The following is a 14,914-nucleotide window of genomic DNA, read 5'->3' on the forward strand; positions in this document are numbered from 1 at the left end:
TTGATTTAGCAAAAATTGAGTGTTAATTCTAAAATTTTGTCAAGTAAATGATGTTTAATAACAATAGTAAAAGAAAAAAATATCTTAAAAATAATATGGATAAATTTATCTATTTACCTTTATATATTAAGAATAAATAAATAGATTATATAATTAAATGAACTTATGTCATAGCTTTTTGTATTTGTGTCACGTAAATAATTTTACAATTTGATATATACAAAATAATTAGATTTTTCTATAGTATTAATATGTTATTTATTATTATATGGTTCATTACAAAATTTAAATCAATTTTAATATGCTACTAAATAATTTTTAAGTTTAAATGCCATGATTTGAGAATTTTGAGAAAATGAGATTTTAAATAAAAAGAAATAGAATAATAAAAAAAAGTAAGATGATGAATTTGTGAGTTTGATAATATTAGATGGTTAGTTACAAAAAGAAGAAATGATAAAATGTAGAGGATTTTTTTGGGAAGAAAGAAAAAAAAAAGACAGAAAGGGGGAAGTTGGGGGGGGGGGGGGGGGGGGAGTTCATCCAAGGAGGGGAGAAAGGGGGGAGAGAGAAAAGCGAATGTTTAAGTGGGGGCATGTCACATGTGCCCCTTTTTCGGGTTCTCTTCCCTCTTTTCTTTTATTTATGGATTATTATATAAAAATTGTTGTAGCACTTTAATCTGAAATAAGTACTAGATAAGTAACTAATAATTTGATAGATGAAATTATAAAAAATATATAAAATTATTTTATTGTTGGATATTGTGGTGTTTGATTATATGTCTTTTCATCTAATATAATTATTTCTAAACAAAAAAGTTTTTCTTCATTTGTGGTGTTAATATTTTTTATAGACAAACCACGCAAATTTTGATAAATCAATTGTCTGTTATTTGGTGATATTGTCCAAAAAAATGATGTTCTATTGAGTAAGTTTGAGATGTTGTGTAATTTGAAAATAAATTTTTTGTGTTAAATTTGAAGTTATTTAAAAGAATAGTGATAAGAGACTTATATATGTAGGTCAAATATTATTAAATTTGAATATTTGTAACGTAAATTTATTATGATTAATAATATTATTATGACATTTGTAATATGGATATTTATTTCATTTAATGAGTTATTTAAAGAAATTAATTATTAAGATTATAAATTTATTGTATTGTTTATAACGGTAAGATATAATAAATATAGGGATATGGATTCAATATTTTTGTATATTACAAATTTGATTAGCCATTATTAATTTTTAATTATCGGAGATTTTTAGAATTTTTGTATATATATATATATATATATTTTTTTTTGCTGATTCAAAAATAATAGTTAATTTGATAAAAATTGAGTGGTCAATTTTAAAGTTTTGCCAAATAAGTAATATTGCTCATAAAACTCGTCTTAAAAATAATGTGATAAACTTATTCATTTTCCTAAGTATAGTAAGAATAAATAGATTGATATCATATAGTTAATTAGTTTCCTTTTCGAGAAATGCTAGGGCCAGCAATTTTGGTGTTTTGTAAATATGAATTGGCTATCAATAATATTTTTAATAGTGTGAAGTTACATCTAATAACGAGAGATCACTCACTTTTGTTTTGATGGTTAAGTGCTGACCATAAAACACAAAAATTACTTGTCCCTACACTTTTCCTTTCCACAAAGACTAGTTTAAGTTGGTCACTCTTTTGCTATTTGAATACTCTGTTTCATGCTTCAAGGAAGAATATTAAAATGAAGTAACGTGCAAAGCCAGCTATGCACTCCACTGCTGGGAATTATTTTATCTTACCTCGGAGATCGATACCACGTGATGCCAACGTCTCTTTGCTGAATGAACCAACTCTGGTGATATCTCGCTGTATGCGTTCAAGGCTGCATAGTGAATACATTGCTCTCTCTTTGTTACATTCTGGAAATTCCAATCTCTCACTCATTAGTTCGCTGTTGTTGAGATCTGTATCATATCATGCCTGAAGCACTTGTGGTTGGAGCTTTAGTTAATGGCTTGGCCAACGTTGTTCTTGACAGGCTCATTTCATCTGAGTTTCTCAACTTGGTGGTGGGCAAGAAGCTGGATCGGAAGTTGGTTGAGAAGCTGAAGACTGCTATCTTGGCGGCCAAAGCTCTGGCTGCTGACGCTGAGAAGAAGCAGTTTGGAAACGAACTTTTCAGGGAGTGGCTTCATAGTCTCAAAGATGCTCTCTACACTGCTGATGACTTGCTGGACCGTGTCTTCATCAAAGCTGAAATTCGCAACAAGGTACGCATTCGTCTTCCTCACTTCCTTGATCTGTCTGGTAGGAAGATGGTGACTAAGATAGAAGAGGTGGTTGAAAGAATAGAAGATCTTGAGAGACGCAAAGATACCCTTGGTCTGAGAGAGATTCAAACAGGAAGCTCTTCATGGAGACCTCCATCCACTTCTCTTGTGAAGGGGAATGTGTTCGGCAGGGATGGTGACCAACAGGCACTAATCAAGATGCTCAATGACAACAATCATCATAACTTGTCCGTCATCTCTATTCTTGGTATGGGTGGTGTTGGTAAAACTACTTTAGCGCAATGGCTGTACAACAATAAGGATTTGATGGATGGGGTTGATCTGAAAGCATGGATTTGTGTTTCTGAAAATTTTGATGTTGTTGAGACTACAAAGAATGTTATAAAGGGGATCTCTTCAGGTGTTTGTGGTCTTGACGGCTTTGATTTACTTCAACAAGATTTGAAGGAAAAACTGTCGGAAAAGAAGTTCTTCATTGTTTTGGACGATGTTTGGAGTGAAGATGCTGACAAATGGAATAGTTTTATCACCCCTTTTCAACATGGGAGAAAGGGAAGCACTATTCTTCTAACTACCCGCATGGTAAATGTTGGTCAGATAGTCCAACACTATAACTCTTACACCCTCAATCAACTGTCAGATGATTATTGTTGGTCTATTTTTGCGGACAATGCATCCTTTCCTGAATCAAATGGGAGCTCCGAACTGGAAGGAATAGGTAGAAAGATTATCGAGAGGTGTGATGGCTTGCCGTTAGCTGCAGAAACACTTGGTCGCCTGTTGCGCTCAGAGCGTCGTGTTGAAGAATGGAATCATATACTATCGAGTGACATTTGGGAATTTTCTGTGGCAAATTGCAAGATCGTTCCGGCATTGTTATTAAGTTACCATCATCTGCCTACTCATTTAAAATGTTGCTTTGTTTATTGTTCATTGTATCCCAAAGATTATCTATTTTATAAAGATGAATTAATCTTGCTGTGGATGGCTGAAGATCTTTTACGACCACCAAAGAAGGGAGAGACTCTAGAAGAAGTTGGTTGCGAGTGTTTCGATGGCTTGGTTTCAAGACTATTCTTCAAGCAGGTCGAGAACAAGTTCGGGAAGTATTTTGTGATGCATGATCTCATGCATGACTTGGCAACTTTTCTTGCTGGAGATCTTTATTGTAAATTTGGTGAAAAAGAAGCGATGAGTATTCTAACTCGTCATTTGTTATACAATCATTCAATCCCTAAGAAAACACGCTCCTCTAGTAAAATAGAATCTTTGAGGACATTATTGTATATCAATGATTGGTCTTATTACGAGAAAGCACCCGCAACGTTACCATGTGACATATTGTCAAAGAATAAATACTTTAGAGTTTTGTCCTTTGGTAGACTCAAAATATTTCCTGATTCAATAGCTAAAAAATTGATCCAATTGCGCTATTTGGATCTCTCCTGGAGTGATGTTAAGATATTGCCCGAGTCATTATGCAACTTGTGCAATCTACAAACTTTAAAGTTAGAAGGCTGTTCAAAGCTGACTATGCTGCCCAATGGCATGTATAATCTTGTGAGTTTGCGGCATCTTAATATAAAGGGTACTCCTTTGAAAGAAATGCCAAAAGGAATGGGCAAATTAAAACAGTTGCACGTTTTAAGCAAGTTTGTGGTGGGAAAGCAAGAAGACAAAAGAATCGAAGAGTTAGGAGGGCTTTTAAGTCTTCATGGATCACTTGAGATTGAGAAATTGGAGAATGTGGTTGATGGCAATGAGGCAAGGAGTGCAAGGATAATAGATAAGAAGCACATTGAGGAGTTATTGTTGAAATGGTCTGTGTCTTCAGGTGATGACACACATACTGATGAACAAGATATACTTGGAGGCTTGCAACCACACACTGGCTTGAAAGAGTTAACTATTGAAAGATACAAAGGTAAAATATTTCCAGATTGGATTGGGCATTCCCTGTACCAAAACATGACAAGTGTATCTCTCAAGTCTTGCAAGAATTGCTACATGCTGCCTTCACTTGGACAGCTGGCATCTCTAAAGTCCCTCCACATTGAAAGGTTTGATGAGCTGAAGAGCATTGGCAAGGAGTTTTACAAGAATGAAGGCGATCAGCATTCTTCTTCGCCTATTGTACCGTTTCGCTCTCTGGAGACATTGAAATTTTACGAGATGTCATGTTGGAAGGAGTGGCACTTACCTGAGTCAGAAGCCTTTCCTCAGCTTAAGAGGCTTCAAATAAAAGAGTGTCCAATGTTAAAGGGAGATATGGTTAATCAGGTATTAATGAGAATTGTTTCTTCCTCATCGGATGTTTCCAAAGTGCGCCAACTGGAAATACGAGAACATCATCGAGTATGGGATAAAGAGATGACACTCAATGGGGATAGGTTATCAATTAGTGGATTTGAATCTGTGGTGGAGTGTGCACTTAAGGCAAGGATCATCCACCATCTAACTTCCCTCCAAGAAATACAAATCTCGCGGTGTGAGTCTGTTGTATCCTTGGGGGACACTTGTTTACCCAAATCTTTGCAAAAGCTCCAAATGTATAGGTGCGGCCAAATTGAATTACTCCAGCAACAACAGAAATATGATTTGGTAGATCTACGGATAACAGAGAGCTGTGATTCACTGACCTCATTGTCGTTGGATGCCTTTCCCAATCTCCAGAATCTCGAGATAAAAGGGTGTTGGAATCTGGAATCAGTTTCAATGTCAGAGCCACCACACGCTGCTCTTCAACGTCTCTCCATCTATTTGTGCCCCAACTTTGTGTCATTTCCGGAAGAAGGACTGGCTACGCCCAACTTGACTCATCTCGATGTTAGCAGGTGCTCGAAGTTGGAGGCATTGCCACGTGGCATGAATACTCTTCTCCCAAATTTACAGTATCTTGACATACGAGATTGCCCAAACATTTGTAGGTTGCTAGAGGGAAGTTTGCCGGCTAACCTGAAAGAGCTTAGGGTAGGAGAATGCGAGGAAAAAGTGAGTGGTCTATCATGGATGGGCAACTTGGACAACCTCACTCATCTCATCATTTCTAGTTTATGGTCTCGGAGCATGATAGAGTCATACCCAGCGGTGGGTTGGCTGCCTGGCCTTCCCTCCCTTACCACTCTTTATATTGAATACTTTGATAATCTGGAGACATTGGAGTGCAACGAGCTTCTCCGCCTCACCTCCCTCCAACAACTACACATTTCATACTGTAAGAAGCTGAAGAATATGGAAGGAGAAAAGCTGCCTCCCTCTCTCTTACTACTCAAAATTTACAACTGTGGTTTGCTGGGCAAACACTGCAAGAACAAGCATCAACAAATTTGGTCCAAAATTTCCCACATTCCCACCATTCAAGTCGATGGCAAGCAAATTTTCTGAGTAGAGGTTTCTGAGCAGGTAATTTTCTAACCTTCATATTTGTCATGCTACCACAATTAAATTCACACATGCCTAAATTTTATTTTTCCTTCAAGTCAATTTTTTTCTCTTTCTATAAACAACATTAACCACTTGAACTCATATGCCAACTGCAAAATTTGCATTCTTTTCTTTCGTTTATCGGGAAAGCTCTCAGTTTGCAGTTCTAGTTAAAGAAATATCCTTTATTACTCTAGGAAACAGTCATTGTTATCTGTAATACTTGTTAACTCTCATATTTTATTCAAAAAATCACATTTTAAAAAAAAATCGTATTTTTTGTGTATCCAACAGTTGGGTGTTTATTTTTAAACAAATGGATGTATGAAATTTAATATTTTTACAATCTTCTGCAGGTAGCTTGTGCACATATCGAGATTAATCCTATACATTGGCTATATACATCTTCATCAAATTCTAAGTTCATTTGAGGTGGTAATTAAGCTGGATTCATGTATTGGGAAACAGAAACTCTGTGTTTTCTGATTTTGGCTTCAAGTTATTGAAAAGCAAAGACATGATGGAGAAAGTTGGTGGCACTCATTATCGAAAAGCTTTGGTTGTTGTTGGTATATTTTTCTATCCCTCTCTGTACTTTTCTTTCTTTTTTGCTTTTTGCATAGAGAAAAAATAAATCATAACTTTATTTGTGGAAAGAAAATAGTTACAAAATTGTGTTTCTGTCTTTGTCAATTCTTTATGATCATAGAGTTAGCTGTTGTTGCAAGATTCATGTAGGATAGTAAAAGGAATCAGCATGCATAAGGTGTATAAGTTTTTTGCTCATAGATTGAATCTTACATAAAATAAATAGTAGTAGATGCCTATAATAAGCTATTTCTAATACTAAGAAAAGGTTCTGTAATAATAACTATTTCTTCCTTTTTGGATTTGGACACGTTATCAAACAGATTTCCCAAGGCGACGAAGGTATGTAACTAATGCAGTCAAGATTCAAAGAATATGCTTTCCATATTTGAAGATGATAATCATGTACCTGAAGTAGTCGAAGAAGTTGTAGTGATGCCATCAGCAACAATTTCGTTCCTATCAACTTCACTCAATGGTGTGTGCAGTTTGTACCCAATGGGTCTCATTTCCTTTCACTGCTGACTCTAAAATCTAACTACTGATCCAATATTGTGTTCATGAGATTTTCACATAATTGTGTGTGGTTTTTGTGATGACAAACACTTTTAAGTCTTGAAATATTTTTTAATTTGTGTTTCAGGAAGTACATATTGAGGTTTGGTAACCATATCTAAATTATCTTCATTCAATCCAAAGTTCATCAGAAGAGGTGCTCTGTAATTTTAACTTCAGGTTGGTATAGTTACTCCTTTCCTCCGTACAATTTACTTTTCCTATTTTTGTTGGAGTAAGGAAAAAAGATGATAATAGCTTGGTTTGAGAAGGAATTACATGTAGTTCACGGAAAGGTGGTATTTCTACCTTTCTTATTTTTAATGTATATGATAAACTAAATGTACTAAATATCAACTTAATTTAGTTCTTTAACTGCTGCCAAAGTGGTTACAATGCCAAAACCGCAAATCAGTGGTGGAGCTTGTAAATTCAAACAAAAAGATGTAGCATTTCTAATGCATTCAAGTTTATTACATGAATTTATAAAGACAATCTTGATAAACTTTCTCCTCGTTGAAGAAAATATTAGGTCGGGGATTTGAGTGTCAACTCTTTTGAAAATTATGTGAATTCTTAAACTACACGTCTAGTCTAATAATTGATTTTTTTTTGTTCAAACATTTTATGAAGATGATCATACTTTTACTAAATTGATAATGTAAGTTTTTACAATTTTGTGATCATACTTTTTGGGTTGATTATGCAGTCTCTATAAATCTACAGTTGGGGAGTGCTTCAATGGTGGTTTGGACTGAAATTTTGACAGCAAGTTCTGGATGTACTTTTTCGTTCCAAATGGTTGGAGGATTAAGATAAGATTTGGAGGGTGAGATATGACTTGTGTGCGCAAAGTAACTCTGGTGTTGTAAATTTTTCATGTGTTTGGTTACATTTATATGCTGTGGTGCTTGATTGTTTTGACTTAATGTAAGCATTTGATTTGTTTACTTATTTGAGATTTTCTTGTATCCTTACTTAATTATAGTGGTACTTCTTTTTTGGTCCGAATGACCCGTGATTTTTACCTCTCACGTTAAAATTTTGATCTCTTGTTTCTATTTTTATTTTTTTTACTTCTATTATTCGATTGCTGTCACTGTTTTGTATATTGTTATCCCAGTTATTCTCTCAAGCAGCTATTCCAATTGATGAGGCATTTGCCAAATCAATGTGTTCTGCTTGAGTTCCTCTTCTTTCGAGATCTCAACCTTCACCCAGCCTGATGATTCCTCAGAAGATTGAACCTCTTCCTGCTCTTCCATCTGCTGTTTGGGCTCCGGTTGAGTGTCTTTTGCAGCAACACTACATTCCTCTTCTACAGTGGGTGGAACTCTTTCAGCTGCAACATGCTTCACAAGTTCGAACTCTATTGTTCCTTCTTCATCAAGAAACCCCACCGGAAGCTCCATCATATGTTCCATATCTTTATCATGCTTCACAGATTTAGACTCTATTGTTTCTTCTTCATCAAGCAATCCAATTGGAAGCTCTATAATAGGTTCTACTTCCTCCTCTTCATGATCTGGTTCACGCTTTAAAATTTCTGTTCCACCATCCATGATGAATTCAGATGCTGCAATATCCTCTCCATGGTGGTGCTTCATTTGGTGTCACATTAGGTTCTGCTGCCACGTTCAATGCCGGATCAAGTGGTGACTGAAACAAAAAAATAACGAAACAAATACATACTTGGTGCAACATTTTATTACCAAATCAAGGTATATTGAAAAGAAATTGCTGATTTGATATTAAGTAAACAGCATCAGTAACACATACCTGAATAGTTCCCAACTTCAGCAAGAGCCTCATTATACTCTCACCAAGTGTGATCCTCTGCTTCTCATCATTTTGCAGATCAGAAGAGTGCTAAAACACTTGAATAGAAGTTTTGACATTAGTCAACTCCTTACTGACTTCGGCTATCTGCTTCAATTTCTCCAATGGCTCTGATCTCCTCACTTAGTAACTGTGATACACAGCTTGAATTATTCAAGTGCTAATTCGTCGACGAAGTTGCCTACGTGACATATTGACATATTAGCTGCTGACATGGAATACCATTTCTCTAGTTAAAAAAGAAAAAATATTATTTGTACATGTGAATATGTATTTCACACTCTTTCTCCCTTTAATTTCTATCACATTTAAACTTAATAATCATTTGAATTATATGTCTATTTAAATGTTTCAACTATTATTATCGAATTAAAATAGTAGAGAACAGTACTAGCTATTAGCTGGGTTGTGCAGAAAGTCTGAAACCTTCCTCAAGTTGCAATTTTAATTTGTGAAGAGTATCCTTGAAGGCAGCTACCACATGATGAAGTCAATGGTCTAAGCTATGTTGCCAACATATTTTAACCTCACACGATCCATTATTGTTATCAATAATGATATGCATTGCTATCACATGATGATGATCCAACATTAAATTATATAGTTAATTAATTTCCACAAAGACTAGTTTCGTTTGGTCACCCTTTGGCTATTTGAATATTGTGTTTCAACCTTCAAAGAAGAATATAAAAATGAAGTAAATATAGCAAAGCCAGCTATGCACTCCACGTGATATCAACGAGTTAATTACTGCAATATTGCTCTCTCTTCCTTACATTCTCAAAATCCAATCACTCACTGATTAATTCGCTGTTGTTGTGATCTGTATCATATCATGGCTGAAGCACTTGTTGTTGGAGCTTTAGTTTCTGGCTTCGCCAACGTTGTTCTTGACCGGCTCATTTCACCTGAGTTTGTCAACTTGGTGGTGGGCAAGAAGCTGGACCGGAAGTTGGTTGAGAGGCTCAAGACTGCTATTTTGGCTGCCAAAGCTCTGGTTGCTGACGCTGAGCAGAAGCAGTTTGGAAACGAACTTGTGAGGGAGTGGCTTGATAGTCTCAAAGATGCTCTCTACACTGCTGATGACTTGCTGGACCGTGTCTTCATCAAAGCTCAAATTCGCAACAAGGTACGCATTCGTCTTCCTCACTTCCTTGATTTGCCTCATAGGAAGTCTAATAGGGAGATGATGACTAAGATAGAAGATGTGGTTGAAAGAATAGTAGATCTTGAGAAACGCAAAGAAACCCTTGGTCTCAAAGAGATTCCAACGGGAAGCTCCTCATGGAGACCTCCTTCCACTTCTCTTGTCAAGGGGAATGTGTTTGGCAGGGATGGTGACCAACAGGCACTAATCAAGATGCTCAATGACAACAATCATCATAACTTGTCCGTCATCTCTATTGTTGGTATGGGCGGTGTTGGTAAAACTACTTTAGCACAATGGCTGTACAACAATAAGGATTTGATGGACGGGGTTGATCTGAAAGCATGGATTTGTGTTTCTGAAAATTTTGATGTTGTTGAGACTACAAAGAATGTTATAAAGGCGATCTCTTCGGGTGTTTGTAGTCTTAACAGCTTTGATTTACTTCAACAAGATTTGAAGAAAAAACTGTCAGAAAAGAAGTTCTTCATTGTTTTGGACGATGTTTGGAGTGAAGATGCTGACAAGTGGAATGGTTTTATCACCCCTTTTCAACATGGGACAAAGGGAAGCACTATTCTCCTAACTACCCGCAAGGTAAATGTTGGTCGAATAGTCCAACACTATAACTCTTACACCCTCAATCAACTGTCAGATGATTATTGCTGGTCTATTTTTGCGGAGAATGCATCCTTTCCTGAATCAAATGGGAGCTCAGAACTGGAAGAAATAGGTAGAAAGATTGTCGAAAGATGTGATGGCTTGCCGTTAGCTGCAGAAACACTTGGGCGCTTGTTGCGCTCAGAGCGTCGTGTTGAAGAATGGAATAAAATACTATCGAGTGACATTTGGGAATTTTCTGTGGCAAATTGCAAGATTGTTCCTGCATTGTTATTGAGTTACCATCATCTGCCTACTCATTTAAAAGGTTGCTTTGTTTATTGTTCATTGTATCCCAAAGATTATCAAATTGATAAGGATGAATTAATCTTGCTATGGATGGCTGAAGATCTTTTGCGGCCTCCAAAGAGGGGAGAGACTTTAGAAGAAGTTGGTTGCGAGTGTTTTGATGACTTGGCTTCAAGACTATTTTTCAAGCAGGTCGAGAACGATGATGAGAAGTATTTTGTGATGCATGATCTCATGCATGACTTGGCAACTTTTCTTGCTGGAGATCTTTGTTGTAGATTTGGTGAAAAAGAAGAGATGAGTATTCTAACTCGGCATTTGTCATACAATCACTCAATTCCTGTGAAAACATGCTCCTCTAGTAAAAACAAATCTTTGAGGACATTATTGTATATCAATAATGGAGCTCCTTTCTGGAAACCACGCACAACATTTCAATGTGACATATTGTCAAAGAATAAATATTTGAGAGTTTTGTCCTTTGATACACTCAATATATTTCCATATTCAACAGCTAAAAAATTGATCCAATTGCGCTATTTGGATCTATCTTGGAGTGATGTTAAGATATTGCCCGAGTCATTATGCAACATGTGCAATCTACAAACCTTGAAGTTAGAAGGCTGTTCAAAGCTGACTATGCTGCCCAATGGCATGTATAATCTTGTGAATTTGCGGCATCTTAATATAAGGCGTACGCCTCTGGAAAAAATGCCAAAAGGAATGGGCAAATTAAAACAGTTGCACATTTTAAGCAACTTTGTGGTGGGAAAGCAAGAAGACAATGGAATCCAAGAGTTAGGAGGGCTTTTAAATCTTCATGGATCACTTGAGATTCAGAAATTGGAGAATGTGGTTGATGCAAATGAGGCAAGGAGTGCAAGGATAATAGATAAGAAGCACATTGAGGAGTTATTGTTGAAATGGTCTGTGTCTTCAGGTGATGATATGGTCTCAAACACACATACTGATGAACAAGATATACTTCGGGGCTTGCAACCACACACTGGCTTGAAAAAGTTGACCGTTGATGAATACAAAGGTAAAATATTTCCAGATTGGATTGGGAATTCCTTGTACCAAAACATGACAAGTGTATCTCTCATGTCTTGCAAGAATTGCGACATGCTGCCTTCACTTGGACAGCTGCCATCTCTCAAGTCCCTCCGCATTGAAAGGTTTGATCAGCTAAAGAGCATTGGCAAGGAGTTTTACAAGAATGAAGGCCATCAACATTCTTCGCCTATTGCACCGTTTTTCTCACTAGAGGAATTGATATTTTATATTATGCCAAGTTGGGAGGAGTGGCACTTACCTGACTCAGAAGCCTTTCCTCAGCTCAAGATCCTTCAAATAAGAGAGTGTCCAATGTTAAAGGGAGATATTCTTAGTCAGGTATTAGTGAGAATCGTTTCTTCCTCATCGGATGTTTCCAAAGTGCGCCAACTTGGAATACGAGAAGATTATCAATTATGGGATAAAGAGATGAGTCTTGATGGGGATAGTTTAACAATTTGTGGATTTGAATCTGTGACGGAGTATGCATTTAAGACAAGGATCATCCACCATCTAACTTCCCTCCAAGAAATGCTCATCTCATGGTGTGAGTCTGTTGTATCCTTGGGGGTTAATTGTTTACCCAAATCTTTGCAAAAGCTCAGAATATATAGGTGCAGCCAAATTGAATTACTCCAGCAACAACAGAAATATGATTTGGTAGATCTACGGATAGAAGAGAGCTGTGATTCACTGACCTCATTGTCGTTGGATGCCTTTCCCAATCTCCAGAATCTCCAGATAGAACAGTGTTCAAATCTGGAATCAATTTCAATGTCAGAGCCAACACACGCTGCTCTTCAACGTCTCACCATCCGTCAATGCTCCAAATTTGTGTCATTGCCATCTGACATGAATAGTCTTCTCCCAAATTTACAGTTTCTGGACATACAAGGTTGCCAAAACATTTGTAGGTGGCCAGAGGGTGGTTTGCCGCCTAACCTGAAAGAGCTTAGGGTAGGAGAATGCGAGCAACAAGTGAGGGGTCTATCATGGTTGGGCAAGTTGGACAACCTCACTCATCTCAGCATTTCTGGTGTTGGGTGTGAGAGCATAAAGTCATACCCAGAGGTGGGTTCGCTGCCTCGCCTTCCCTCCCTCACCACTCTACATATCCAACACTTTCATAATCTGGAGACATTGGAGTGCACCGAGCTTCTCCGCCTCACCTCCCTCCAACAGTTAATAGTTGCAGATTGTGAGAAGCTGAAGAATATGGAAGGAGAAAAGCTGCCTCCCTCTCTCTTACTACTTCAACTTTATTTCTGTGGTTTGCTGGGCGAACACTGCGAGAACAAGCATCAACAAATTTGGTCCAAAATTTCCTACATCCCCACCGTTCAAGGCTATGGCAGACTAGTTTCCTGAGCAGGTAATTCTCTAACCTTCATGTTTGTCATGCTACCACAATTAAATTCACACATGCATAAATTTCCTTTTCCTTCAAGTCAATCTTTTTCTCTTTCTTTAAACAATATTAACCACTTCAGCTCATGCCAACTGCAAAATTTGCATTCTTTTATTTCATTTATCGGAAAAGCTCTCAGTTTGCAGCTCTAGTTAAAGAAATATCCTTTCTTACTCTCGGAAACAGTCTTTGCTATATGTAATACTTGTTAACTCATATGTTTCAAAAGAAAATCACATTTAAAGAGGATGATAACAATTACCATGAAACAAAAATTGAAACACAGGGAATATCCTTTTTCCATGTATCCAACATTTGAGATTTATTTTAGATGTATTAAACAAATGGATGAATTAAATTTACTTTTTTAATGTTTTTACTATCTTCTGCAGGTGGCTTGTGTACATATCAAGATGTAATCCTATACATTGGCTATATATCTTCATTTAATTCTAAGATCATTTGAGGTGGTAATTAAGCCGGATTAAGGTGTTGGGAACCAGATACTGTGTTTTCTGATTTTGGCTTAATGTTATTAAAAAGCAAGGACATGATGGAGAAAGTTAGGGTAGTGGCACTTATTATTGAAAAGCTTTTTGGTTGTAGGTATATTTTTCTATTCCTCTCTATAATTTTATTTTTGCTATTTTCCACAAGAAAAACTAAATGATAGCTTAATTTGTGGAAAGAATTCACAGAGTTGTTGTGTTGCAAGATTCTTGTAGGACAGTAAAAGGAATCAGCATGCATGAGGTGTATAAGCTTTCAAAATAGAAGGATCAAGTTATTGCTGTGTAATCATTTTTAACCATAGATTGAATCATTGGATAAAGTTAATATTATTAGATGCCTATAATAAGCTATTCTAATACCAAGAGTAAATGTTCTGTACATATATTAAGCTGCGGTGGAATTCAAATTATTCAACAAGTATTGTGATAGAATATTTGATCTTTTGGACTTAATTAAAGAGGTTATTGCCATGTAAAGTGAGTGTATTATGTATATTGAAATCTTTTTGAGTTCCTCTTCTTTCAAGAACTCGACCTTCACCCAACCATCTGATGATTCGTCAGAAGATTGAACCTTCTCAGGCTCCAATTGATTGTCTTTGGCAGCAACATTACATTGCTTTTCTACAGCAGGTGGAACTGTTTCAGGCTCATCACACATCACAAGTTCGGACTATTGTTTCTTCTTCGTCAAGAAACACCAATTTGATCAAATAAGAGAGAAGAATTTTGGTTCAAGTTTGACCAATTTAAAAAAAAAAAAACACTTCACTAATCACTTTTTATTATATTCCAATTGGACATAGACAAAGCAGAGGCAAACTAACTGAATTTGCATATGTCTGTTATCGTTACAAAGACACGCTGGAGATGTCAAATTTTAACCCTTCAAATTTGCCACTAGAGTTAGCTAATATACTAGTATCATGAAATCGAAGGTTCGAATTGCGTTTTAGGATTTTATGAAAAATAGTACACTTTTTTAAGCATCTTCCATTTGCTTTTATTTGTTTTCAAACTTGTCAAAAACAGATTCCTTGATGTGCAGGCAACTATATGAAAGTTCCAGACACCAAGGACATGCCCCTTGAAGTCATCACCAAATTCTTTGCTTTTGGTGCAAGAGTAAGACAGTCTGCCATGAATCTGTGACATAATATTGATCTCATTCTTATTAGTTTAGCGTGT

The 14,914-nt window shown here is 36.4% G+C and overlaps 2 protein-coding genes across 3 annotated transcripts; both read left to right on the plus strand.

The window, feature by feature from the left end:
• The first annotated feature begins 1,810 nt into the window (after positions 1 to 1,810).
• LOC130961781 (putative disease resistance protein At3g14460) lies at positions 1,811 to 7,839 on the plus strand. Of its 2 annotated transcripts, none has more exons than XM_057887787.1 (5): positions 1,811 to 5,691; positions 6,069 to 6,281; positions 6,624 to 6,778; positions 6,944 to 7,035; positions 7,565 to 7,839. In XM_057887787.1, the coding sequence occupies exon 1, from the start codon at positions 1,975 to 1,977 to the stop codon at positions 5,671 to 5,673; it is 3,699 nt and encodes a 1,232-aa protein (XP_057743770.1). In that variant the 5' UTR covers positions 1,811 to 1,974; the 3' UTR covers positions 5,674 to 5,691; positions 6,069 to 6,281; positions 6,624 to 6,778; positions 6,944 to 7,035; positions 7,565 to 7,839. The 2 variants fall into 2 exon arrangements, with proteins under 2 accessions (XP_057743770.1, XP_057743771.1); XM_057887788.1 differs by having other exon boundaries at positions 6,073 to 6,281.
• A 1,642-nt stretch (positions 7,840 to 9,481) lies between these two features.
• LOC130960545 (putative disease resistance RPP13-like protein 1) lies at positions 9,482 to 14,116 on the plus strand. Its single transcript, XM_057885961.1, has 2 exons — positions 9,482 to 13,178; positions 13,607 to 14,116. Exon 1 carries the CDS (start codon positions 9,530 to 9,532, stop codon positions 13,172 to 13,174), a length of 3,645 nt encoding a protein of 1,214 aa, XP_057741944.1. The 5' UTR covers positions 9,482 to 9,529; the 3' UTR covers positions 13,175 to 13,178; positions 13,607 to 14,116.
• Positions 14,117 to 14,914: the final 798 nt, after the last annotated feature.

This window comes from Arachis stenosperma, chromosome 2, assembly GCF_014773155.1.
Source record: "Arachis stenosperma cultivar V10309 chromosome 2, arast.V10309.gnm1.PFL2, whole genome shotgun sequence".
Classification (NCBI taxonomy): domain Eukaryota; kingdom Viridiplantae; phylum Streptophyta; class Magnoliopsida; order Fabales; family Fabaceae; genus Arachis; species Arachis stenosperma.